Here is a 27,744-nt window from a genome sequence, read left to right on the forward strand (position 1 = left end):
AGCTTTTAAAAATGCTCTACTCCAGTTATGTCTTTGTTTGTAAGCCTTCAACATGAGGTTTGTAGGCCTGCTATCTTGACAACCACATTGAAAAACAAGGCCAACGAACATCACACACATTAAACTAACACTGTAAATCTTTTAATTTTTTCAAGAAATTAACAGATATATGCAACCTGCTTACAAAAGATAAAATGAAGAATTCTAACAGATTGGCAGGGACACAATCAAGACAGATCTACTAGAATACTGCTGTTTGTCAACATTAACTAGTTTTCTGAAAAGAACAAAAAGGTGTGCATGTGATTAGCTGCAGAGAAGATTCATCTTTGTAGGCTTTACAACTGCACCTGACAGATGCTGAGGTCAAAATTCAGTCAATAAAAGGATTCTTACCAGTATTGTAATTCCTTGTTCTTTGCACAGCATGGCTACTGCACCTAGCATAACACTCACCAGCACCCAGAATACAGAAAAATTATGTCCTTCCTTAGCTGTCAAAAGAAAACATGCCATAACATTAGGTTTATACCTTTAAAAGTAAAGTTAGAAATCTAAACTAAAATTAGAATTTTAAAAACATACAGCATTTAATCTCACAATCTTTTCTATCGGTCCAGATCTTGATACACAGACTTAAAAAGCATAGGGCACCTCCTGCAATATGCTGGCATTTCTCTCTTTATTGCAGTCATTTTCTATTCTCAGAGTCATTAGAAATCTCCCTGTTTGCTAGAGGTTTTAGCCAGACTAATTAGAATGGCAGAAGCTTCACATAGTTTCCACAATTCATCATCTGCAAAGGTTAATTCCCAATATTTAGGCACATTTATCATCCTTAGCTAGAGCTCTACCATTACTGGCCACTTTCTTCCAAGCTACCACAAGAACAAGAAATTCTTTCTAATGGTTACACATGAAGTGTCACACACGCAAACTGTTTTAACTGTAGTCTAATCTACAAAGGCACAATGAGCTGCTTCTCCAGGGCTGCTGCATTTAGCAAGTACCTCATGTCCTTTCATTAGCACTGCAATGGAATGCCATGGAGCTCAAAAATTTCAGCATCTGAGCAGAGAAGCAGTTAGTTCTTGCACTCAGGAAGCAGTTTTACAGCAGGGTGAGGAGCTCTGGGGTTAAGAGATCAAGAGTAACTACAGCTTCTACTCAAAGAAAGAGTCTTTAAAGACTACACCATGTAGCTGATTTTGGGTACTACAAGCAGGCATTTCTGAGATTAATATAACAATAAGCCCTACTTCAGCCAAGGTACTATCACACACACAGTACATGGGTACTTCACATAAAAACATATCTGTCACAACCTCTACTCCACAGGTGCAAGCAACAGAGGGAAGCACTCAGCTCTTTCAGAGGCAGTTTCTTGATTCAAGCAACATGGGCTCTACAGGCATCACAAGAATCAATCTTTGACTTGGCACGTGAAAAAACAAAGTTGAACTCTACATTCATTGGCTGAATCCCTTTCTTACTTTCCTTGATCTCTAGAGCAATTCTTCCCTACTGCTAATGCAGGTTTGACCCTCAGTACTTAAACAGAAATGCAATAATGGCCTACGGAAAGGGTAAATGGCAGAATTAAGATTAGTTTCACCTGAAGTAGGCACCTACACCTGAGCTGGTATACTAGGCTTCCTTTCTAACCAGTTAAGAGAAGGGGACACCTTTAGGGATTAAGTTACCTAATTAAATGCAGTTGTCCACCTTTCAGAAAAGTAGCTCTCTCCCTTCACTGATTGTAAAGGGAAACTAGTGTACTAGCTCAGATGTTGTTGGGTCAGATACAAACCATAACAAGTGTGAAAAGGATCTGCTGACATTAGCCTCCTCTCTCATTTTGAAGCAGAGTACTTCTTTTGTGGCAGAGAGCATAAGTTTTCATAAAAACATGTAGAAGAACACATTTTGAAGTTGCTTCTAGCACTCCTTTCTTACCTAAGACTTAAAGCTTCAACAGAGTGGATATTAAGATGTTTGAGATTTATCATTGCAATACCTACTAGGCATTTGTTCCTTCTCCCTCTACTCCAAATTATGTCCTCACAGGTGAGGTAAGACTTAACATCAAAGGTGCAGATGTTATAAAGTTAAAAGAAGGCCTTCTGAAGAAAAGAAGTCATACACACCTCAACAATACCAAAACAAAACATGGAAATACAAAATAAATAATTACTAAACTAAAGAAACATTGCAACTAGAAAAAAAAATGCAATGAGCAAACTCCAACTCACATCAACTATACAGAAGAACAACTGAGGGTTGCAATTCATGGAGGAAGGGGCTTCAACATTCGTTCTAAGAGCATTGCTAAGAATAAAAGGAATCTGTCCTAAATGCATCCCTTGAAGGTGCTCTTCAGCTCTTCAGACTCTGCAATACAACAGACTGCTCAGCCAGTTCTTGAAATTCACTTTGTTTTTTTGTTTTTGTTGTTTTTTTTTTTTAAATGTAGAAATAACCTAGCTGAGAGAATGCAAAGATAGAAGGCAAAACAATTGGCTGTGTTCACAAAATGACAATCAGTCATTCTTAGTAAGTGTAAAAGGAAGAACAGTGAACAAAGCCAATGGACTTCACTGAATTTACTGAAGTATACTTTCTTCAACTGAGAGATTTCTTCTTCCCAGAATCAAATTCTGGCGGAAAGAAGTCAGGACACCTAAGCACTTCTCAGAGAAGCAGTATTCAGTACACAAATACAAACATGGAAGATAGTGGGAAGTATATATAGTAAGAGACCAGCTGGCGATTCACAAATGCTTTGATGATTCGAAACGTAAGAAGTAGTAGGAAAAAAGAAACTAGGACAAATTATCAAGGACAAGTACAATAGCAGCACACTCATACACAAACAAACTCAGCAAGGTCACACCACAAAATGAAAAAAGGTATGTATATAAAGAACAAAACCCACAATTCCACGGATATATTAGTAAGAAGAGCAGCAAGGAAGGAATTATTTCAATACTCAGTTAGAAAATGGACAATGCCAAGAAAACAGAAGTGTTCTGTGACTTTTTGCTTTATTTCTTCACAAAGAGGTCAGCTGCAATCAGATGGCAAGCACAACACCAGCAGAAAGGGAGCAAGAACAAAAGCAAAAATAGTGAACTAGAAGACACAGAATTTATAGAAGTTAATCTGTTTTAAATTACAATTGATTAAATTTACTCCAACAGGTCCTATACAATCCAGAGTAATTTCAACTGTTACCTCTGAGAAATGAAAAACACATGAGAATCCAGAAGCTTGAAATAAAACAAAACAAAACAATACCTACATGCCTACTTTTAAAGGGGAAAAGAGATACAAAAGGATAAGCCAAAGAAATAAAGCTAAACTGACTGGTCAAAATTACTCAGAAAAAAAAAACACTTAAGACAAAATATTTTCTACATCACCCTCTAAAACATAAAAGGATATGATTAATTATTTGCCAAAGACATATTTTAGCCATTTATATCAAACTAACTATAATTTCTGACTTGGACATAAAAAAAAAAAAAGGCCTTCCCAATGAAAGCAAACCTGTAAACATCCTATACCTTGACTTCACGAACGCATGAGAATACGACTGGAGACAGTGTGAAATACACCAGAAAAAGAACGGGCTGCATGTAACTATTATAGAATGGGTACAAATAACAGCTGGAAAATTACACTAAGAGTCTAGCTCATTGTGAAAAATGGAAAGATATATTCTGTACTGGGTCTTGCCTTCATCTGGCTCTAATAGATAATTTTAAAAGTTTGGATGATGGAATAAGAAATATGCTGATTAAGTCCAGAGGTGCTGCCAGGCTGCAATGGCCAGGAAGGATATTAAGGAGAAGTTAGAATTCCATTAACAAACTGGAGAAATGGTCTAGCAAAAAAAACCTGACAATCAAATGTCATTCAATAGGCACACATTCAAAGCTGTGCAGAAACAGACTTGGCTTCTTGTGACATCCCAAGTCTCAGATGCCAGGAATGTCTCAGCATGTCATATGGACTGTCAAAGACGGTAAAAGCACCCAGCAAAAGAGAAATAATGAAGGACCCATAATGAGGATCTTATGGGAGACAGTGTCAAAGGCCTGGACTTCAGTAAGGCCTTTGACACAGTCTCCCATAAGATCCTCATAGAGAAGCAGTTGATGTACAGGCTGGATGTACAGACAGTGAAGTGGATTGAAAACTGCCTGAATGGCCAGGCCCAGAGGGTGGTGATCAGTGGCTCAAAGTCTAATTGGAGGCCAGTAACTACCAGTATATCCCAGGGATCAATACTGGGTCCAGTCCTGTTCAACATCTTCATTAATGACCTGGATGATGAGGCAGAATGTACGCTCAGCAAGTTTGCAGATGACATAAAACTGGGAGGAGTGGCTTATATGCCAGAGGGTCACGATGCCATCTAGAGGGACCTCGACAGGCTGGAGAAATGGGCTGGTAGGAACATCAAGTTTAACAAGAACTGCAAAATCCTGCACCTGGAGAGGAACAAGCCCAGGCACAGCACATGCTGGGGGCCACCCAGCTGGAAAGCAACTTGGCAGAAAAGCACCTGAGAGTCCTGGTGGACACCAAGTTGAACATGAGCCAGAAATGTGCCCTTGCAGGAAAGAGAGCTAGGGGTATCCTGGGCTGCATTAGGCAAAGTATTGCCAGCAGGCCAAGGGAGAGGATCCTTCTCCTCTACCCTGCGCTGGTGAGGCCACACCTTGAGTAGTGTGTCCAGTTCTGGGCTCCTCTGTACAACAGAGACATAGGCATACTGGAAAGAGTCCAGTGAAGGGACACGAAAATGATCAAGGGACTGGAGCATCTCTCCTATGAGGAAAGGCTGAGAGCACTGGGACTGTTCAGTCTGGAGAAGAGAAGGCTCAAGGGGGATCTCATCAATGTACATAAATACCTGAAGGGATGGCGCCAAGAAGACAGAGCCAGGCTCTGTTCAGTGGCACCCAGTGACAGGACCAGAGAAAATGGGCACAAGCTCAAACACAGGAGGTTCCCTCTGAACATCAGGAAACACTTTGTCACTGTGAGGGTGACCGAGCACTGGCACAGGTTGCCCAGGGAGGCTGTGGAGTCTCCATCCTTGGAGATATTGAAAAGTCATCTGGCCATGGGCCTGGACAACTGGCTCTAAGTGACCCTGCTTGAGCAGGTCAACTCAGGTGACCTTCAGAGATCCCTTCTAACCTCAACCATTCTGTGATTCTATGATCAAGATCTCCTCCCAAAAACCATAATTTCTCTTCCTTGTTTTCTTCTGCAGCCTCAAAAGGTCATATATAGAATTGTAATATTATGAAAATTCATCAGTGATTAAACTTCAAAGAGAAAGAATTTCAATTAAGAAACATTTTATCTTGTGCTTGTTCCTGGGTCAATACGCACAACACATCACACCCCCCACCCCAGCTGCAGAAATCTCAGTAAAGTAAGCTGGAAAAACAAAAGACCATCATTCAGCAATACCTTCAATCTTTTTTTTTTTTGTGATTTGAAAATGTAAAGCACTGCATAAGTGCTAATTATATTATGAGATACACACATGCCAACAGAAGTAATCAGTCTAACAAAGCACATTCCCCTAATACAGCGCTGCTTCCCCCCAGAAAAATCTTGTGTCAGAAAATGAAACCAATCTTTCATTGGCACCTGTGCCTGGTTGAAACTGGTACACCATATTGTGAGTGGGCATTGTGCCACTCTAACAGACGGACAAAATTGTAAGCATGCCAAAGAAATAGAATACTTGCTTCTGTTTTTTTTAAGCTAGAAAAATATAGTGTTTCTATCCAAAACCAAGAAGCGTTGCTCAGATGGTCCCTCTTTAGGAGTATGTCAAGTCTGAAAGTTGAGGGGATTCAATGACATACCTATATAAACCATAAACAAGCCATGAGGACTCCTCCATTTAGACTGCTAGAAGTATAAGCATTCCTAGAGCAAGGACGCATACATGAAGTGTTTTTTACAGTGTGGAACTGACTGATCCTAAATTTATGAGCAGTACATTGATGATACACCTCAGCTCTGTCTTCCTAAATGCTAATCCTATTTCAAGAGACCTTATTTTGCAGTGTCCTAAATCCACAAGTCAATGAAGACAAATTCCTTAGAAGTTAAGGATATGAAGAAAATACTACATTTAAAGTACCAAGCGTAGTCTTACTTTGAAGTCAAACTAACAATATCCCAAACAATTATTACCAATTCAGACATTTAGGCATTCAGCATGTCCTTCTTCAAAGCTGAGCAATTTAGGGCTCAGCCAGGTGACAGCTTGGAGCAGCTTAAGAAGTCACCATCTTCAGGTGAAAACCAGTAATTGAGTCTGTGAAAGCACCTAATCCTTTGAAAGTCAAAGCAAAGTAAGTTATGTTGAGCTCCTACAGGAAGTTTTAACTTTTAACTGAAACAGATCACAAACACTTATATATTCCATTGATGTGCCTTGCCTGTGGGGATAGTATCTTCCAACTAAACTACTACAAATACTCATCTAACCAAGCTCTAAGATTTCCCTGCTTGTGAATTGCTAAGCAAAGGGGAACGAATTACCTAGTCTTAAACGATCACATAAGAATCCACTGTTAGAATTAACTTAAGCCTGAGATCTCCTTGTGTGTCTCCAAATGTACATACTACTGCAGTTTAGCTCTGTGTTTCACTTAATAATGAAATTACAATAGCAAATGCCATTCCTAAACATATCCAAGCACCTCAAACTCATTACGTATACACTACAGTAAAGAGATCATCTATCCCTGAATTACACCATCTTGGACAAGCAAAATTTAGCACTAATTCTACAAAAAATAGTTACTGTTGCTCCTCTGCCCACTAAAATAATAAAATTGTTAGTTTTGCCACATACAACTATTCCCTCCCAATATGTTCAAATATGAACAGTAGGGCACAGAGTTGAAAAATCAGGGCCCATATGTTTAATAATAGTAAATACCTCTTGACCAACTGCAAAATAGCTAACAAATTCCCCATATCTTAACAACGATCTCTTTCACACAGGAAACTTAAACATTTACAATCTATAGGAAAACCTCCATAATACGAACCTCCAATATTCACAAAACTCATCACTGCAGTCTACTTTGCACATTTTACTAAATTAGCAATGAACTAGTAGATGATTAATGGGCGACTACACAGAACAGAACAAAACAGAAACACACAACCAGAACAAAGTAATTTTTAGAAGTTGTAGCATATGAGCAAACAGTTGATCCCCTATTTAATATCCAGGCCAATATTATTCACATGAAACAAATATCACGAACTCATAATTTTACATCACTCAGAGATTGCCAATGCAGATGGCAAATACCTGCAACTGGATCACTGTCCAGGTTGAAGACAAAGGAATGCAAAATGAAAACTACAGCGGTTTTTAAATGCCCTATGAATTCCCAGAGAAGCTGTATTACAATTCAAAAAAGTTAATAACCCACAATTCCCTTCAGAACATACCTAAACAGTTGTCAGCTCTTGCTGTCTCCAAAGCCTATGCAGTGGATTTGTCCCCACAGTTGTGTTTTAAAACAGCAGGACAGAATGAGAACAACAGATTAGTTCCTTGCAAATGTAAATGTTATCCTATCAAAGATGGTAACATGAAAAACTGTATATTGGGAAAAAGTAACAAAATTTTAGAACTTCAGTAAGACATAATTATAGCCCATATAGTGTGTTCAATACTGATACTTTAAAAAAAAATTAATGCTACAGATTCTGGCTAAAAGAAACTGTCTACCCAAAAATCCACCAAAACCACAAATAAACCACATCAGGCTAAACAAGCTGCAGTATATCTTGAGCTTTACAAAACCCATTATTTTCCTTTGGAAGTTTTCCCGTCTGACACTGATATTTTTTTGATCTCCTGATTGTTTTCAGTATGATATATACTTCCCCACAGTACCCCCAAATCCTCTAGAGACATTTTATGAGTTCTTACTCCCAAGCCAAAAAAATTTCTTACATTCATTCACTTAGACATCAGGTGAAAACAAGCAATAACCAGTCTCTCTTCTATGACTTTTGTCTCTGTTAGAGAAGACTTCAAGAACTACAGTGCAACAACTCTGTCTATGCTAGTGAAAAACGAACAGATTTCTGGAACTCAGCTGTGCATAAATCTCACATTGCCTTGCTGCAAGAATAATCAGGTTCTTTATGAAAGACTTAGATAACCTATCTGTCCAATAGTAACATAAGGACGCTGCTGGTGACAAAACAGTATATGTTACTGAGGACACAATCATATCAGTAGCATGAACTCAGGATTTTTAATATTTTACTCTGATGCTCACTCAAAGTTCATCGTTAAAAGCAAACTAGCATCAAACGTGTTTTGGTAACTGTATTCGAAAGACAACACAAATACAGTCCACAAATCCTGAAGGGCTTAGAGTTGTACCCTCTTTTAAGTACTCAAAAAGAGTCACGCTACCATGCATCTATTAATAACAATTTAAAGAAATCCACTTTTAACAGTTCTTCTCCTACTGCTTGTAAAAAGCTGGTGACCTAAGTGCTATGTACATGTGACAGCCAAATCCAGAAACAAGGACACATGCAGTTGACCTAGGGTTTAGGGTCATGCTTGCCTTTAATATATAAAAATCTAGCACGACAAAAGGAAATAGGATGTCAGAACAAACTGGTAGATCCCACATTTCTGCCGGATCATCATAAAGCAGCTATATTTGATTAGAAATATAAGCCCAATGCAATGGAATGCACAGAGGGTTTTTTGGTTGTTTTCTCCCCCTCTTTCTTACTAACAAAGACTATTCCACAAAGATAAAATACCATCTTGGTCTGACCTACAAAGTGATGCAATACCAACTCTTAACTTGGGCTAGAACTACCAATGTGTGCTGGTGGTATGACAGACTTTCTGGATCTTGTGGATTTGCCAGCAGAAGGAAAACATTCTGAGAGAAGAAAGGGTATGTTTTCTTTGCTGCTTAGGAGACATTGTTTAAGTCTGCTCTTTAAACTATATGTGCATATTTTAAAAAAGTTTGTTCTTTATTCAGAGTGAGATCAGCTTACATTTGGGACTAAGACAGTTTTTGCTGTCTTTGACTCCCTCAACCTATGCAGAATCAAATTCAGCTAAACTCACATAAAAAGGTCTTTACTCCTTATTTATCCTACTACCTGTGAATGGCCAGAAGAACTGTTCACAAAAGAAGGAAATCCATACCACCAAAATGGAAGTATCCAATTTAAAAGCCTTTTCTCCCTGCTCCTTCTGTGTAGTCACTGGAAACAGACTCCTTTTGATGGCCAGTCAGAGAAATAGCTTATCTTAGGCACTTGCAGTCATCTTCTAGAGGTACCAGAATCTCTCAGTTGTGTAGAAGCTTAGGAAGACTAAGCTTGTAACTTGGGATGCATTTCCACTGTCACTTCAATGGGGCAGAAGTGCAGGCGGCTGCCAAAATGCAGCAATCTAGCTTCCTTTTATCATAGATCATAGAGCGCATTAGATCAGAGGGAAACTCTGGAGGTCATCTCTAGTCTTAAAGCTCTAGCTTAAAGCAGAGCTAACTTCGTAGGTCAGATTGCTCAAGGCCTTAGCCAGGTGAGTTGTGAAAATCTTCAAAGATGGCAGGAGGAAGAGGGGCTGCAACACATGACCAATTCACCTCAGCCTCTTTTCCTGTGTTATATTCTTCAGCCTCCTAACCATCTTAGTGGTTCTTTACTGGACTTCCAGGTTGCTGATGCGTTTCTTGTGTTGGACACCACACTGAACACAGCACTCTTGATGTGGCCTCATAAGAGCTGAGTAGAGAGGAATAACACGGATTTGTCTCCACCACCAATATCCCTACGAACTTGACCGCCAGCCTCATAAGCCAGCTGTGTTTCACCTTGTGTCCATTATGTATGTGGTATTCTCAGGCTTTACTGGCTGAGCCTTCAGGAGGTTTCCCTACTTTGTCACCTTACGCATCTAACTTGGAGCATGGGGCTATGATTAATGGGATGAAATTTAACAAGTCCAAATGCCGGATTCTGCACCTAGGATGGAGTAACACCAGGCACAAGTATAAATCGGGAGAGGAGCAGCTGGAGAGCAGCCCTGCAGAAAGGGACCTGGGGGTGCTGGTCGACAGCAGGCTCGATGTGCGTCAGCAGTGTGCCCTGGCAGCCAAGAGGGCAAACCCCGTCCTGGGGTACATCAAATACAGCATAACCAGCTGGTCAAATGGGGTGATTATCCCGCTGTATTCAGTGTTGGTGCGGCCTCACCTGGAGCACTGTGTGCAGTCCTGGGCCACAAAATTTAAGAAGGATGTGAAGGTCCTTGAATGAGTCCAGAGGAGGGCAACAAAGCTGGTGACGGGGCTGGAAGGCATGTCCTATGAGGAGCGGCTGAGGACCTCATAGGCTTCTCTAGTTTGGAGAAAAGGGGGCTGAGGGGCCACCTCATTGCTCTCTACAGCTTCCTGAGGAGGGGACGTGGAGAGGGAGGTGCTGATCTCTTCTGCCCGCTATCCAGTGATAGGACACGTGGGAATGGTTCAAAGCTGCACCAGGGGAGGTTTAGACTGGACATTAGGAAGCATTTCTTTACCGAGAGGGTGGTCAAACACTGGAACAGGCTTCCTAGAGAGGTGGTCGATGCCCCAAGCCTGTCAGTGTTTAAGAGGCATTTGGACAATGTCCTTAATAACATGCTTTAACTTTTGGTCAGCCCTGAATTGGTCAGGCACTTGGACTAGATGATCGTTGTAGGTTTCTTGCAACTGAAATAGTCTATTCTATTCTATCTCACCCACCTCTCTATTTACAAATGAATGATTTTCACAGCAAGGCACATCCAGGATGAGCAATGAATCTCATGCAGGCATTTCAGAATCACTTTTCAGACCAGAACCATGCTGACCTGAAACCTTGACTCTGAAACGTCTGTTTTTTGGCACACTGCTCATCAGCCTGCAGTAAATCATGTAAGGTTCAGAAGAAAAAAATACTCTGAAGCTTGGGGTCCTCCCTTCAGGCTCCATGCACAATCTGCTAAAGAACTTATTAGTGCTCTTCACAGTGCTGGAAATAACTTTTCATTCTCTCATTTAGGACATGCCAGATAGGATCTGCAAGAACCTGAAACTGTCACCAAGCTACCCAAAATGAGGAAACTGTTGGGAGAGACTCAAGTATGTAACTTGGATACAAATTCTTGAGTACAAAGGAAGTCTAAATTTAAGACATTGCTGAGGGAAAAGCAGGCAGTGAAGGTGACAGTAAACACTGAAAACTGATCTGAAAGACAAAAGGCACAACTATGCTGGCAGACTGTAGTTCGCCTTGGCAAATCTGCTTAAGAGTCACAGCTCTGACACTATTATGATGTAATGTCCAATAAAAAAATACTAAGTGCTGCTTAGTATCTTGTCTTCACAACATTTTTCTTCTTCTGTATCAATGACAAGAATTTCAGTACAAGAATACTATTAAAATGACACTGACTTCTAGAAGCTATCAAACCAGCCTTCGCTAGTTGTACAAGCACTCAGAATATCTTTAACCAGAGTACACATCACATTCTTAATCATTCCTGATATGTCCTCCATAACAAAATAATTACAGAGTCCTATATAAAAGTCTCCAATGGTCATCCTAAGAATTTGGCTCTCGAGTTCTTCAAGCAAAGATTATTACCCTTGCCATGTACCAACAAACTGGAAAGCACATAGCCAATATTTTGATTTGTCTAATTTACTCTGGTGCTAACAGAAGAAACATTAAAGTACAATCATACCCAGTAAAATAGGTGAGAAAAAGAATAAATGAGCAAGCAAGATCCCAAGGCCAATTTTCATGAAGAAATTATTAGTTCAGTTGAAAGAAATGAAACCTACTCAAAGGGGAGAAAAAATATCAGAAGGGAACAGTAATCACCGTAAATATCGTTTGAAGTGGCTGTGCTGGTTTTGGCTGGGATAGGGTTAATTTTTTTGTAGTAGCTGGTATAGGGCTATGTTTTTGATTTGTGCTGAAAACAGTGTTGATAATACAGGGAAGTTTTTGTTATTGCTGAGCAGTGCTTACAGAGTCAAGGCCTTTTCTGCTTCTCACCCCACCCACCAGCGAGGAGGCTGGGGGTGCACAAGAAGTTGGGAGGGGACACAGCTGGGACAGCTGACCCCAACTGACCAAAGGGCTATTCCATACCGTATGGCGTCATGCTCAGCGTATAAAGCTGGGGGAAGAAGGAGGAAGGGGGGGGACGTTCAGAGCGATGGTGTTTGTCTTCCCAAGTAACCGTTACGTGTGATGGAGCCCTGCTTTCCTGGAGATGGCTGAACACCTGCCTGCCCATGGGAAGCAGTGAATGAATTCCTTGTTCTGCTTTGCTTGCACGTGCCTTGCTTTACCTATTAAACTGTCTTTATCTCAACCCATGAGTTTTCTCACTTTTACTCTTCTGATGAGTGAGTGAGCGGCTGTGTGGTGCTTAGTTGCTGGCTGGGGTTAAACCATGACAGTGGTGAAGATTAAGTTAAACTTATGATATCAGCTGTAGAAATATGGAAAATAGTTCTAAACAATCTAAACTCAATTAGCAGGAGCTATTCACAGCATCTTAGAGCTCACTGTGGACTAACTCTCCCCCCTCAGCCTACACTAAGCTCTATAATGCCACACATGACTATGTTGCTAAGCTAAATCATTCAAAGCCAGCTCAGGTACCTCTGTCACTGTCAACTCTGGTTAAACATTACAGGCCATGCCTATTGAACTGATATTATACAAGCTCTTCACATCAAAGCTCTTCATGAGTTCACCAGATGATTCCCATATTTCCTGTGGTGGGACACATTCAGATACCAGATTGCACGTCCTGTGTATTTTTTCATAATCATGAATTGATGTATTCTTGTGTGTTTATTTAACAGAGCACCAGGATAATTTCTCCACAACTGTATTTGAACTGCCACCTTGTATTCAGATCAAATAATACAGCAGATCTAAAAGCTCACTTGAAAAAACATCTACGAAGGAACTGTTCATGTTAAATACAGCTGTCTTACAAAAACCTCTATGAGTAACACTATATTCGTCATGTATATGCCAGCACTTGCACGTTGCAGGAATTCAGAGGGCTTACTCATATGAATAAGTCTTTACAATTCATTAAAAATACAAGTAAGGTTCCTAAAGTTCGTTCCCATTTAAGCCATCCCAACATAATGGCATAAAGTGTACTAAAATATTTAAGAATATAAATTTATAGGTTTGATTTCTTTCTAAAATACTTATTATTTCTTTATGTTTATAAACAATAAAACATTTAACGAATAAGCCTATTACAAAATAGACTTTTCTTAAAAAAAATTTTTAGTGGTTAACAGGAATTAGGGACAGCAACCCCTCCAGCTCTTCTAACAGTAAATAACTGCTAAAGCACGTTTTTAAAAAATATTTTATGAGGGTATAAACATTAATAAATTCAAACCACATCAAGCTGACATTTTTAGTTTTGCTATACTTCACTGAAATGTATGAATGCAGAAAATATACACAATATAAAATTAAAGAGGCAAACAGAATGCTTACTTTCTCTAAATGCTTTACAGTAGCCAAGGAATGACAACAAAAAGAACAGGGCACACAGTAGATCTGCTCTGCCAACAATCCCAGCAACCTTAAAAAAAAAAACAAAACAAAAAAACAAAAAGAAAAAAGTTTCAGATTACCAGATTTTATTTTTCAAAAAACTGAGATAAAAGTACACACACATATACAAAGTGAAATGTATAAAAGAATATCGCTGTATCACTTTATTTTTTTTTAACCTGGTTTACTAGATTAGTGATACCCAGTTTTCTAAGCCACATCCTAATTTTGATTGGGTTTTGCTTAGTATCAACTAGGTAAATGGTTTGGCTTTAATTTATGAAAAACTGCTGTTTTAAGAAACAAAGAAGGACCTCACTGAAGAAAATGTAGACTCTGCCCCATTCCATCTGTTTTTTGGATCAGGTTGCCTTTCAGTAGAACTCATCCAGTAGCAAACATCCTGAACCCCAACAAAACTGGCAGCTCTGCTGAAATGCAAATCAAGACTGTCTACTTTCAGAAGACAAGCCAGCCTTCAAATTGCAGTCTGAACACTCAGAATGGACAAATAGCTTCTGGCCTGCAGAATCAGAAAAAAAATCCCCCCTCTGGCAGTCTTTTGTGTTATATTAATTGATTGCATTAGAGCTACCTCCAACTGTATCTTGTAACAGAAGATGTACTAACGCAAAAGAAAATGAGAAGCGCGTTCTGGGACCTCTGTACTCCGGATCTGTGCCAACCTATTTAAATCAAAAGCCTTCTCAGGGCCATCAACAAGCTTTGGTTCAAGCCCTTAAACTATATTTACAATAACTTGCTGAGACACAGCAGGACATATTCTTGGATCTTCATTCCTCAATTACACAAGTGTCAGGATACACCATGAATTTTTTGTGGAAATCATGATACAAGGGGGTGGCAGGGGACTGTATAGGCCCTGATGCTGGGACCTCACTAGAACATACAACCAGAGCAAGGATCATTGAAACACCCCTCTGTTTTCAGTCTTGCTCTACTTCCTCAAGCGCTGGGTTCCATGTTTCCAGGAGAAGATGTACACAGAGGCCTTTCTGAAGCAGGGCAGAACAGCTACAGGTTTGGGGTTTTTTTTATCCACTTTTTGAGGTGATGGTTCAGGGACAACAGCAGAAACTATGGTTCTTGTGTAGTACACCAGTTCTCCCATTTTGTGAGTGGAACAGAAAGAGGAAAGTAAAAAGATAAATTGCATCCTCATTTTGTTTAAAGGCACCTGCTAACCCTCTCTTAGGAAAAGGGCATTTTTTTGTGGCAGTCTGACATAATGGAACAATTATTTCTAAATAGTGTCAGAGAGAGAAAGAGAAGTGCAGAGGCATGAGAGTAGGACTGAATCCACTGAACAGACTCTTTCCCACTTTACCCTCAGCTTCACTTGAGCACCATAAAAGGAGAAACTGTTGGACTCTCAAATTCAGTTCAGAAGAACTTCTTGATTTATCCAAAGCCATGCACCTAACTTCCCTGCTTCTTCTTCTACCTTATAGAGGAATTATCAGAATTAACTCAATAGCTGTGGAGTGCTTTGAAAGGTGAAAATAATGAAGTGTCATTCTGTTTCAGGAGCTGCTCTCAGCTAAGGAGATAAAAGTAAAGGTGAACTGAGACAATTTTGAAAATAAACGCCAACTTGTTACAACAAAGAGATTAAGGAGTTAATAACACATGTATGGCCTCAGATGACTCCAATAGGACAATGTTATCTCAAATGCAGGATCAGGCCCATAGTCTCTGGTAACAAGGTAAACAAAAAAATAAAATTTTAAATTAGTATCAGGTATATTCTTATATCCCTGTTTCATTTAGTATTTAATCACTCAATTGTTACAAAGAATAAGCATTTTTTAGAGTGGAGAACTACACCACAAGAGTGTTTACTTGTAGGTGGAAAAATTATAATGACAGATGTTTTTCTTACATAGGTACTAAAAGCATTAAACTTTTTAAGATCTGTTTTACATGACAGTTTGTTTTGTGCTGTATATACCAAAATCCAAAGCAGCAGACAGACAAGATTCTTCACAATTTTATGTCAAAATATGTCATCTCGTTTCAAAACCAGGATGTCATGATGCTTAAAACTCATAGCTTTAAAATCATGAGGAATGCTTTTTGAGGAGATGCTGCCTGACACACACTCATGCTAGAACCATAGCAGTATCATTATTGCTTCAGTGCAGCAAGATTTATTATTCACCGTGTAAATGACTGGAGGCCTTTTTTCACTCCTGGATCTTAGAAGAGACATGGTGTGTAAGCATGCTACTTTTTTCCTCTTCTTCCAATGTTTGCCTAAAGCATATGCAAGTCTTCAAACCTTGCATATGCAAGCAGACCGCATCACTTGTCATTTATTCAACATGACCAAGGTCGTCTTAACTTTTGCCTGCTGATTTAAATATATTTTTAGAGTCAAATGGAATGAAGAATAAAATTATGGATATTGATAAAGGAGTCAATAGTAAGCCTACTACAAAGTGAAGACTCAAGTGAGATTTCTCTTTACATGTCAGAACATCAAAAGCACTGAAGACTTGTTTTACTTCACTTTGACATCTAGAACTGGTTTTGAAGAACAAATACCAGGGGCCCTTTTGACACTAGCACAATGGGCTCTCACTAAGAAGCTATTCTGCAGGCAAGCAAACACCAGAGAATGACTGGCAGGATGTTTTAGCCATACTGCCAAATAAGGTGCCAAACTGCTAATACATAACTGCACCATCTCTAGGTTTCTAATACATGCTAGGTCCCCAGTCAGCTGAGAGGCATAGCTTTCCGTCCAACATCCTCCCCATCAATCATGTGCAAAGCAAATGAAAAAAAGCCAAAACCACGGCATACTGTGAATAAATGAAAAATCAGTGCCACATATATAGAATAAGGTGCACTGCAGATTCAGTGTTCATTACTAGCACAAAGATCAAAGTTAAAGTTAGGACTTTTTCAGTAACTCAGTCCTTCCAAGCTCTAAAAAAAAATTATTCCTGCATTGTGATTATTTTATATTTCATTTATTCATTATTATAAGATCAAACAATCAGGGACTACATCCAGCAAGCCCACTGGCATAAGGCCATAAGATCTTCTTAGCTAGGAATGCAAAAGAACTTTTTAAGAAAACCATCTCTTCAGTAGAATTTCCACACGAGCACTTCGATCATTGGTCAGGTATTTTAATTGGTTGCTACATGTGTGCCATGTTTCTATTCTGCATCTTTACAGCTTCAACTTCCAGCCACTGTTACGCTTTTGTCTGCACTATTAAAGGGCCCACTACTATCAAATTTGTGTTCCCCATGTACACAATTACAGACTGTAAAAAAAGAAAAAAATCCTTTAATCTTCTCTTTCATACTAAAAATATAAACCCATGGAGTTCGATCTCTCATGACTTGGCATGATTTCCAGTCCTTTAATCATTTTCATGGCTCTTCTGAACCCTCTCCATTTTTCTCAGTGTCCTCTTTGCAGCATGCATTCAAAACTGGATACAGTATTGTAATACAGTCACATACAGAGTTCATATAATGCCCCTACTCCAATTTTCTATCTCCCTGGTTTTTTATCAAAGCAAACGGAAATGAAAAGTGGTTATGCATTTGCATTCAGTTTATCTTCCATTCTCCTTGGCTACTCATGAGCTAATGTTTCTAGTAATGAATTCTTAATGCAGTAATTAGGGAAACTTTGTAGTTTAGGGCTATCCTTCTTTAGTTGTTGTACTTAAGTGATTTAATTTATCTTCCTTAATAAGGTCCAGCCCTGTGGAATTACAAGCTTTTGGACGTAGCAACCATAATATTTGATTGTTCTCATAAGACATGTGCCAAGAGAAGCGTTAAATATATAACAGTAATGTGTAGACTATAAGGCTATGTCAGAACTAATTAGTCAAGATGGTCAAGAACTTCTAAGATATAAATCGTTGGAGCTAATTATTCAGTACTTACACATTCGGTGTGCACTGGATGTACGGCAAACAGCAAAGCAGCTAGAAGAGATGTCTTTGGAGCCAGGTTTAGCCTTCTTCCTTTATTACTGAATTGCAGTCCACCCAATAAAATCGAGAACACATCAACCATCAACACTGAGATAGTACAATGCAGTATTATATTGATGACATGGAAACCAACTGGGTAGAAGCCTCCAGCAAAAAGGTAATTAATTCTATATAGAAACAAAAACATGAAGCCTAGGAATTACATCAATGGTTTCAGATATGCAAACAGAAAACCTAAACAACCCCATAGCAAGATCATATTAGACACACACAAAAAAAAAAAAAAAAAAAAAAAAAAAGGCTGAAATATACCAGCAAACCCCAGCACTCAGCCACCACAGTAGGCTAGAAACAACATCCTGATCTTTAGTCAAAGGTATCCATATGGGATACCATATTCAGCATAATATTTATCTTCTCCAAAGACATATGTGAATGCTATTACGTTAATCATACCTATGACTACTCAGAACTGGCTTTTGGTCAGCAACGTAACTTCAATGTTGCAACACAGGAGTGTCCTATGGATAAACAACCCAGCCTACTGGGGGGATACCCTTGGGCTTAAGAGAAACTACGTCCCAAAACAACCTAATGAAATAATTTTAATTAAATCCACACAGTGAGGAGACTAATATGTACTGAGACTATGATTTCCACTGACATTCTAGCTGAAAAACGTCCTAACATTTGGACTGATGATGTGGAAACCACCTGGGTACAATCCAGTATCAATCCAGGAAGAGTCAGCACATCTTAGTAACTAATTTGCGAGACCAGTTAGAGAGAGGTTTCATGCAAGTGTTAGAACCAGAAGGAAGTGTAAGTGAAAATTCAGGCTAAAACTCTATTCAAGATAGGAACTCTGTGGTAAAATGGAGAGGGAGAAGAAAAGGGAGAAACACCTTGTTATTATCTGTATACTTTTATGAGTAGGTGAGATACACAGAAACTTAGTTTGGAGAGAGGATTTTATATAGTTCATTTGGTCAGCCTGCATCTGGCTTAAGTGAAATCTATTAAAAAAGCCTAACCTATTATAAATGTGATACACATAAAAGTTGGAGCTTAGGGAAATTAAGAAAACCAATTTCTTACTTGTGAAAATAGATTTTATGGACCATCTCCACATGCTCATCTATATTTTCAGATATAGTAATGACTATATCCCAGTTCGCTCTTTAAACTAACCAGGATGTTACTAGACATGGAATATACTACAGAGACCTTGAAAAGAAAGGAAAGCATGTGCTGTGTAATGCACTGAAAGCTTTAATAGGTTTAAGACCCTGACACATTCTATTCAGTTGCATATTTTCCTTGATGAAAATGCGAAGAAACCCCAACAGACAGTGAAACCCACAGTGCTAAGTACTTAAAACACTGACACTGCACTCAAGAGTCAAAGTTTTTGCTTGAATATGAGGACTAAGACTGGGAGTACTTCTTCTGCAATCACTTAGTCCCTGGCTTAGACCGGACACAACTGCAGAACCAGTGCCAGGTTCACATCCACAACACTGAGTTGCATGGGGAAAATAAAGAAGCTTAAGACTGAGTCCTCAAAGATTCTCTGCATTACTGTGCCCAATTTCTATGTGGCCTACTGCTTGCTCAAATCTTTCTGCAAAAAACATGAGCTAAGCATCTACAGAAGTAATCCTCATAAGCCTTTAGTTATTTGAAAAAAACAGCAAGTTATATATACAGGCAGGCATCTCTCTCACTAGGATTCTCACACAAACACTCACTTGAAGTTAGAATATCAGGGGGGAGAGGTGGGAAGACTATTCAGTGACCTAGCGGCAAAGGGCGCAGTAGATTGATGCTATTTATAAAAAATCATTGGACAGGTCACCAGGAAAGCAGAGAACAGAAACTACAATAGCAGTATAAGTAGCGGCATGGCTAAGTGAAGGAAACATACACCTCCTAGTTCTTTGATGATGTGACCTACATACTGAACCATACTGCCCCTAGTACCAAGATAAGAGCATAAGATACAATCTCTGAAAGGTACATTGAAATACAGAGTGTCAAAATAATGTATACTTTGGAAAAGAAACAATTTGAAAATTAAAACTCAATTTGAGATTAAGGTAGCGAACAGAAAAATGATATTCAGGAAAGGTATCCAACTACCCTCCAGATACTTTGTCTCTCTCCTTTTCTGTTGCCTCCTCCCTATAATCAATACGTTAAAAAAATTCAGACCTCGAGCAAAAAGACAAGTCTCACCTGAAAGTCAGGACAGTTAGTGGTCGATATGACTTATGACTGGTATTGCTGCTGAGTTTGCTACCCCAAAAGTCATGATGCCACAGGTCACCAAGTGGGGTTTCTGCCCTGAGGTCCTGAAAGGAAACATCATAAATTACCAGATTCTTAACATTACTGTTTTGTTCAAAGCAGCTAAAACACAAGTTCTAACCAATACAAGCTCATGCTAACAGGGACATAGCAAGTGTTTTGCTGGCTCACTACTGACATTTGACAAGGCACCTAAGTTTGCAATGAAGGTCACATCTTGGATCTCTGTCATCATAAAGGCCAAGATGCTTGGATTCTGTAAGTAGGCATAACTACATGAAATTTAGTAGAGCTATGAGTATTCATATCAGTTGATAATCTGGTCAATAGCTGAGATATGAAACACATTAAAAACCCTTTACCTTGTAGTTTTGTAAAAAGCCTTTGATTTTAGGTCTAGGTTATCTTGCGAAGGAGGCCAACTTACAAACTGCTGCAAATAGCTATTTTTCTACCAGTGTCAGTAGCACAACTACTAATGAAAGCATGAAAGCAAGGACACTAAAGATAGAAAACAACAATTAGCTCTTTTTGAAGCCTTACTTCGCAGAGAACATTATTCAAATAGCTTTTTTTTTTTTTTTTAAATTCTTAATACATGAAATCAAGAATCAACATCTCTATATAGTACTCTAAAATATTAATAGCAGAAGACAGAAAAGTAATGAATTATTTTAATTTGGGGTGGGGTAGGGGACTACCAAAAAAACCACTGCAAAGGAAAAGTCTACTCTTCCTTTTTATCTTAAAGCCATGCTGATAATGAAAAAATCCAAATAACCTAGACTATTGAATGGAAAACATACACTTTGAAGAGGAAAAAATAAGGACGTTGGTAGCATCCACCTCCATTTTCTGTGAGGACAAGCCGTGAAGCTCAAACTAACATATTCATCTTCTACTTGCCCTTCTTCTCTTGCTTCCCTGGGGCAATTAAATACCAATTTATACTATAGCAAACATGCAGGTTAAATACACTTAAGACAGAACCCCAAAACAAAATTGTACAAGCAAATGATTAGCTTTTGTATGAGTGCTGGTATTACACCTGCAATCAACCACAAGTTACTCTACCCCCACCTTCTCCCCTGAAATTGTTCAAGACGCCAACAAACCAAAGCAGATTAACAAGCCAATACAAACACAAGTAAGCAGACAAACCGGGTTGCTAAACCATGAAAGGTCTAGCAAAGCTTGGCGTCCTATGTCTTATTCCTCCTACATCTCCATCTACTTACAAGATTCACACATTACAATACCCTTGGCTCACTAACTCCAGTTCCTCTCAAATGCTGCTATCATCTCACTTGCAACTACTGTACCTTGAGCACCTCCTGTGGTCTCCAGTACCTTCCATCTCATCCTTAGCTAGCATTTGTGGCCTGCTAACAAGGCAACAGAGAACACATACCACTCTAGTCCCAAGGTACGGGCAAATGTCTGGGCCACGCTGACTGGCTGCTGCTAAACGCAACTTAAAATAACTCAGTTTTCCTTGCTTCTCTTAACACGTTCTGACTTTCATCCATCCAAAAATCAAAAAAAATCCAGGAAGAGATTTATTTCTATCACTTCATCAAGTTTGGCCAGTATTAGGCAACCGGTTTAAAAAAAAAAGAAAATTAGGAAAGGGAAGTAGGCTAAAAATCCGAGCACGCTGTCAAATGAAGCGAAGCATTCTCTAACAGGCTACTAATCAATACACAGAGTGGGGCTAACACTGTAGTCTTTGAAAAGTCCTATATTGCAGCTGTGCATTAAGGCATTCTCAGGAAAAATCTTAAGAAATCAAGACTCACAGGGGATCCTATTGGGTTTAAGAATTATCAAGGTGCAAAGTTTCTTCAGTCTCTCACAGATGTTTCTACTGCCAAACAACAGCTACAAATTTCTTTCTTCTCCCAGGACTGCAATTTTGGCCTTAGGCACCTGAATTCCTGTTCCATTCCTCACTGGTATGCACAAACCCTGAAGGTCATAAAGGTCGTAGCAGGAGCGCATTTAACCAGCAGCCCGCTATATCAATCACTACGGCCTACTTTTCCAGGGGCAAGTTGGGACTGGGTTGTACACCAACATCTATTGAAGCCTTTGTACTCTGCGGGGGACAGCTGTTAGTGGGCGTTGTGGCCCTCGGACTGTTTTTCCAACCAATAGCACTGCTCCTTATGTACATTTGCCAAAAAAGGGACTACGAAAGACAGACTTTTTTTTTTAGTATTAAAATTTTAAAAGTATGACTTCTGCGTCACAGACGATAACTTCAATAACTTGAGATGGGAAATATATTTGAGATGTGCAAGGCTAGATTTCCCTTTCCGCTACAATCAGTCTTCTTTTGTCTTCTGTAGGAAGAATGCAAGAAAAGCTGAATACACAGAATTACTTAGTGATTAGATTACACTTCCATATGACCTAAAAATCTTCAGTCATGTATCTTGCTTTTGTACCCAAGTTCTGTGAGAAAAAGTTTGTTACATTAATTTTCCCGCTTGGTGGACTTACTTACTCTAAAATAGGAATGGTTTGCTCTAAGAGACACAGCTGTTTAAAAGTTACGTATGATTTTGTCTTTAAGAACTGAAAGTAGGTATCAAAGAATCTCTAAATATTTGATTAGCAGCAGCTTACAGACAGCAGAATTCAATACTTGAAGAAAGGTCAGTTTTTCTATATGAAGGCTTATGGAAATGACACATTGTGTCTGAAGCTCCACCTAATCCAACTGTTTGTCTTGCCAAGCTAGTAAATAAATAAAGACAAAAGTCACTGTTATGTACCAGTTAAAATGCTGCTTAAAATGACAAGAAAGCATCTGCAAAACAGCCTTGAACACCAATAAAATCTAATAACAGAATGTTCCATGATATGGTAGGCATGGGGTCAACTAACAGTGTATCTTTCACTAAAAAAAAAAAATTGAAAGATTGGAGGGGTGGTGGTAGCTGGCAAATTAACAAAAAGGTCACTGTGTGGTACCCAAGAAAATACTGGTATAGTAATGCCTAGTAAATCTCCAAAATTACTTCACCTGCTGTCTCTCCTATTGAATAGGAATAAAATATGTTAAACTTTGTTTAATAAACTGTGCCTTTGCTAGATGCTCTCCTTCTCCATTAAACTGGTAAACTCATAGTCTCTGCATTTTTCTTGTGGATTTTGTATTTCCATATATTCATAAGACCCCTGTGTTAAAATGATACTGTCACAAAAATCTCATTTAATTTCTAGGGAATAATAGAGAATTTTGATGTGAAAAATAGAATAAGCCTCACAGTTTTTCAAAAATACAGACTAGGTATGAATTAATCTATTTAAGCAGTTGCTTGAATATCTCAGCATTGCCAACAGCTATAACCCTGGTGCAGGTTGTTGTGTTGCATAGATAAATTGAAACATTTTTGAAGTAAAGACTGAAAGAAATACAGAAGATTACAAGTGTGGAAATTGCACATGAAGAAAACAACCTGCCTTGTTTCAACATCAGTCTTTTATTCATTCTTTCAGGAAATTAAAATATTATAATTGTGCCCCAAATAAAACTTTGCAGAATGAAACATTGCCAGGATCTGTATAAATTAAAATATTAAAAAAAAAAAAAAAAAATCACTGTAGGTTCTTAATTTGTCTATAATAGTCTCTTAGAAGCTTTGAGATTTATTTCCAATTTGGCAGATGTATTTTCCCCCCCATACATTTATAAGTCAAGGTATGACGACTTACACAAGCACAATATAAATTTGTCTAAGGAAACAGTACTTCTGTGGGATTCTAAAAGGCACATTGCAATACGTTGCCTCTAAATCTTGTGCAAGGCAAAAAAAATGTGAATTGTGTTCTAGCAGAATGAGTTTCCAGATTATCCTCCTTGTAACCCCATGGCTTCAGGAAAACAGAACCAACAGATGAGGGTGATTCTTTTTACCCTGCGCTTCTCTTTCCAAACATTTAACAAGTACCTCCCAGAACAGCAAGAGCTGTAACACCAAGACCCACCCATGAGCACAGGCTCACTAACTGCTATATGTGATTCTATGAAGTGTCTCAGCAACTGAAGACACTCAGGTCCTCAAAGTCGAACACAAAAGAATCTCAGCTAGAGGTTTGTTCGAGTCCCATGTTAATTTCTAAGCACTTCAAGGATTGTTCATGGCACGTATGATCGGTTTTAAAATAGAGCACAAGAATGCTCTGCCTCTATTTAAAAAAAAAAAATACAGTTGTCACAGGAACTTGAAGTGGGGAAGGAGCATAGGAAAAGGAAGCTTTCCTTCCCCTCTAACATTTTTATGGTATAAACCACAGCAGGACAACCCCTGCACCCTACAATCGCTTAGTGAAGCATTATGTATCTTGCAATCAGAGTAAGTTTATTCATTGGGCTTATTCATCTGTCACCCTGAGAAGATAATGAAGAAATCTCCTATTAACACCAATGGGTATTAGAAAAGTCTACTGGATACTCTCACTGACTTAGAAATGAGCATAAAATTAGATCTATAGGCAGTCTTGATGTACAGGTACCCTGTGAATAAGTGTTACTAAACATCACATCCAAATTTGCTGCAACCCTAAATAATGCTTTCTTAGATGACAAGCAGACAAAGTCCATTTGATATGGCAAAAAGTGATCACTTCCCCTTAACCAGATATCAACACTTGTTAAGCAGAGGATCTTACTTGCAAAAGAATGAAAGGGGACACATTCGGGTGGGGGGGGGAAGCGGTTTAATTTGTTCGCTCTTTTGTTTATGCATTAGAACTGAAGTCATGTTATTCAAATAGCTTTAGGAAAAAGATTTTGTTAAGCATACTTACGCTTCTAGCTTTTCAGTAGAGCACTGAAGCTGCACAGCTTGTTTTTCAACCTTAAATAATGCTTACTTTAAAAAACCCAATAAAACAAAACAGAAAAATGAAGTTCAAAAAAAGGAATATTAGAAGGAAGCTCTTTTCTAGGATGAATATTTTGGGCCTACTTAGATTGACTGTTGTCATTATTTCTTTTCCTATGACGATTTATGTCAAAGGGCACAGGGAGGGGGGGAGAGAGACAAACCTTATTATTGATGATGGCTTCAGAATCATCAAAGACAAAATCTCCGTCATAGCTGTTAGCAAAACAGAGGAAGGCAATTAATGCCACAACCATTTTAGCCCAGTATGATGGAAGGAGGAACCATGATACGCCATGGTCCAGATTAGGTTCTGTTTGTGCCATTCTGTGAAATGCTTGTTCCAAGTTGGGAGTTTCAGCATTATGTTGGTTGGAAATCTGAAAGAAATACATACAAATGCACAGTTATAGTTGCATTTCACTAAAAAAAAAAAAAAAAAAAGAAAATTAAAAATGGAGAGTTGGGTTGGGCGAGGAGAATGAAGTTTCACACAACCTAACATTTTTTCTGTTGGTGCATTTCATAATTACTAGAACATATCTAAACATAATTTTGTACTTCAAATGTGGAAGAAAGGCACTGTTGCTCTCAGGGTTAGAGCACAGAGATAAAGCCAAGAAATTCTTAGATTCTAAGTTGAAGCTTTGGCACAGGTAAATTCTAAAACCTTGAACAAATCACTGTTTTTCTGTTTCTTACTATTCAAGTATAACAAACAGGGTCATCACGGGGACTGTGGAGTGTTTATCAAGTTCTTAAGAGCACTATAATTTCCTTCTGAGTGTGAAAAACAAACATCATCAATTGCAAAAAGAGCTCAACTCTCTTCTGTTAATCGAATTAAATGACCTAGTCTTACACATCGCCCATACAGGGAATTCATACAAACATCCCAGGCAGATATATACAGATAGCAGTTAATGGACTAGGCTCTAAATCTCAACAATTCAAACAATGAGACAACAAGACGCATACAATTAAAACCAAAGTAGTGTTCGCTAGATCACTCTGCATGTCGCAAGTGCAGTACAGGCTAAATTCCACTGCTGTATTCATGGGCTTATGAGGTAGATGAAAAAGACCATGCAGTCCAACAGCACTGAGTGATACATCAGTGTGGAGGTACTAAGGCTGGAGGTTTACCCAGGAGCCATCTTTACTTGGCAGGGTCTCTTCTGATGCTCCAAAGCCAGCCCTCTGCCTGGACAGCTATTCTGCCTCTGCTGCTCTGGTGCTCTGACAGTACTGTGAGTGGTCTTACTATCAAGTGCTGCTATAAACAGCAGGGGGAGGAGGTTACAAATGGAAAACTACAGTAAAAGCAGGGCAGAATACAAAGTTTTTATTTGTAAGCCCCAAGAACGACAGGCATATATAGTAGCCCAGCTTCACACTTTCTTCTTATTTACTGGCTTTTAAAATCAAGTGTTGCACCCCTGAAAACATTGCATTTAATGTCTTCATACAATCCAGGAAAAAGCTCCAATCATTTGGCTTCTTGAACAGACTTGACCATTAGAGCTGCTGAAGCAACTGCTTTGCAGCTTTCCGTTTGCCACGCTAAGTGCCAGTCTCCACATATTGCCAATCTCTGTATGGACATGGACAGGCAGTACTCCCTGTCACACCAGTGCCCCTTCTCACTTTGGGGACTATATGGCAGCGCTCCCAAATTCAGATAACATCAGTAACGTGGAGCTGTGCAACCTGAGAAAGAATGGAGCTCCTTAGCAGAGCAAAGCAGACCAGCCACTTTAAGAGCAAAACCTTTTCTCAAAGTAATTTACCTTTGTGCTCTTAGTTTGACGAAAACAAAGACTAAAAGCAAGGCTGTTCATCAGAAGGAAGTGCATTGCATTGCTCGTAACAGCACAGATACAGCACCAATGCCCACCACCCAATTAAAACATTTAATCTACTCGAAATTCATTCTTCCCTGAAAGTTTCTTCCATTCTGCTCGCTCCATTGAGCTGATGCACATCTGCTGCCAGCCCTGCCCCCGCGGTCCAGAAGAGGAGGCCAGCCCGTGGGGGCTCCCTTACCAGGGCACCGCCGTAACCGCCCCGGCGGCCCCCGCACCCTCGAGGGACCGCCACCTCCCGCCGCCGCGCACGCCCCTCCGAGCGGCGGCCCGAAGGGCTCCCCCGTTGCCCACCGGCTCACACGCCACTGCCCAGCGGCGGCAGGGAGGGAGGCCGCCTCCCCGCCGCCACCGCCAGCCCCGCTGCCCCTACCCCCCAAGGAAAGGCGAACCCGAGCCGAGCCCGGCCCGGCCCGGCGGAGAGCACCCCCCCACCGCCCGGCACCGACCCACCGCGGACACCCCCCGCGGCGGGGCGGCGGGGGGGCTCGGCTCCGGCCCCCTGTGTCCCGCCGGAGAGAGCCGGCGCTCGCACCAACGGTCACAACGGCCGTGCGCGGACACCCGCAAACTCGGGGCGCTCCCGGGGAAAGAGCCCGCCCGGGAAGGGGCGAGGGGCGAGGCTGCGGGGCGGGCGGGCGAGCGCCGCCAGGAGCTTCGCGGCAGCCCTGCCCCGCTCGCCGCTCCCCTTTTGTCCTGGCGGCGGCGGCGGCGGCGGCCCCGCCGAGGGGGCTGTCCCGCCCCGGCCCTCAGCGCCCCGCCGCCCCCCCGCGCCGTCCGGGCCAGTTCCGCCGGCGCTCCTGCCAGCAAGCGGGGCACGGGCGAGCCCCCCCGCCCCGCGCCCGGCGCAGCCCCGCGGCGGGGAGCCCCGCACGGCGTTACCTGCCAGGAGAAGGAGCCCGCGCGGCATCTCCCACCCGGCTGCGAAACTCTCCCGCCCGGCGAGCCCCCCGCCGGAGCGGCCGGCGGAGGAGGGGCCGCGGCGGCTGCGCCCCCGGGAAACATCCTC

The 27,744-nt window shown here is 40.3% G+C and overlaps 1 protein-coding gene across 1 annotated transcript in view; it reads right to left on the reverse strand.

Moving 5' to 3' along the window:
• The window catches only part of TMTC4 (transmembrane O-mannosyltransferase targeting cadherins 4), a 56,699-nt gene extending 29,394 nt beyond the window's left edge, over positions 1-27,305 (reverse strand). The window contains exons 1-6 of the mRNA XM_082337102.1: positions 27,189-27,305; positions 25,035-25,250; positions 19,904-20,019; positions 17,616-17,832; positions 13,618-13,705; positions 397-494 (exon numbers count right to left, since the gene is read on the reverse strand). Of these exons, the coding sequence (XP_082193228.1) occupies positions 397-494; positions 13,618-13,705; positions 17,616-17,832; positions 19,904-20,019; positions 25,035-25,196 (681 nt within the window). The 5' untranslated portion in view covers positions 25,197-25,250; positions 27,189-27,305. The remainder of the gene's footprint in view (positions 1-396; positions 495-13,617; positions 13,706-17,615; positions 17,833-19,903; positions 20,020-25,034; positions 25,251-27,188) is intronic.
• Between the last annotated feature and the right edge of the window lie 439 nt (positions 27,306-27,744).

This window comes from Platalea leucorodia (genome assembly GCF_965183815.1).
Source record: "Platalea leucorodia genome assembly, chromosome: 2".
Lineage (NCBI taxonomy): Eukaryota > Metazoa > Chordata > Aves > Pelecaniformes > Threskiornithidae > Platalea > Platalea leucorodia.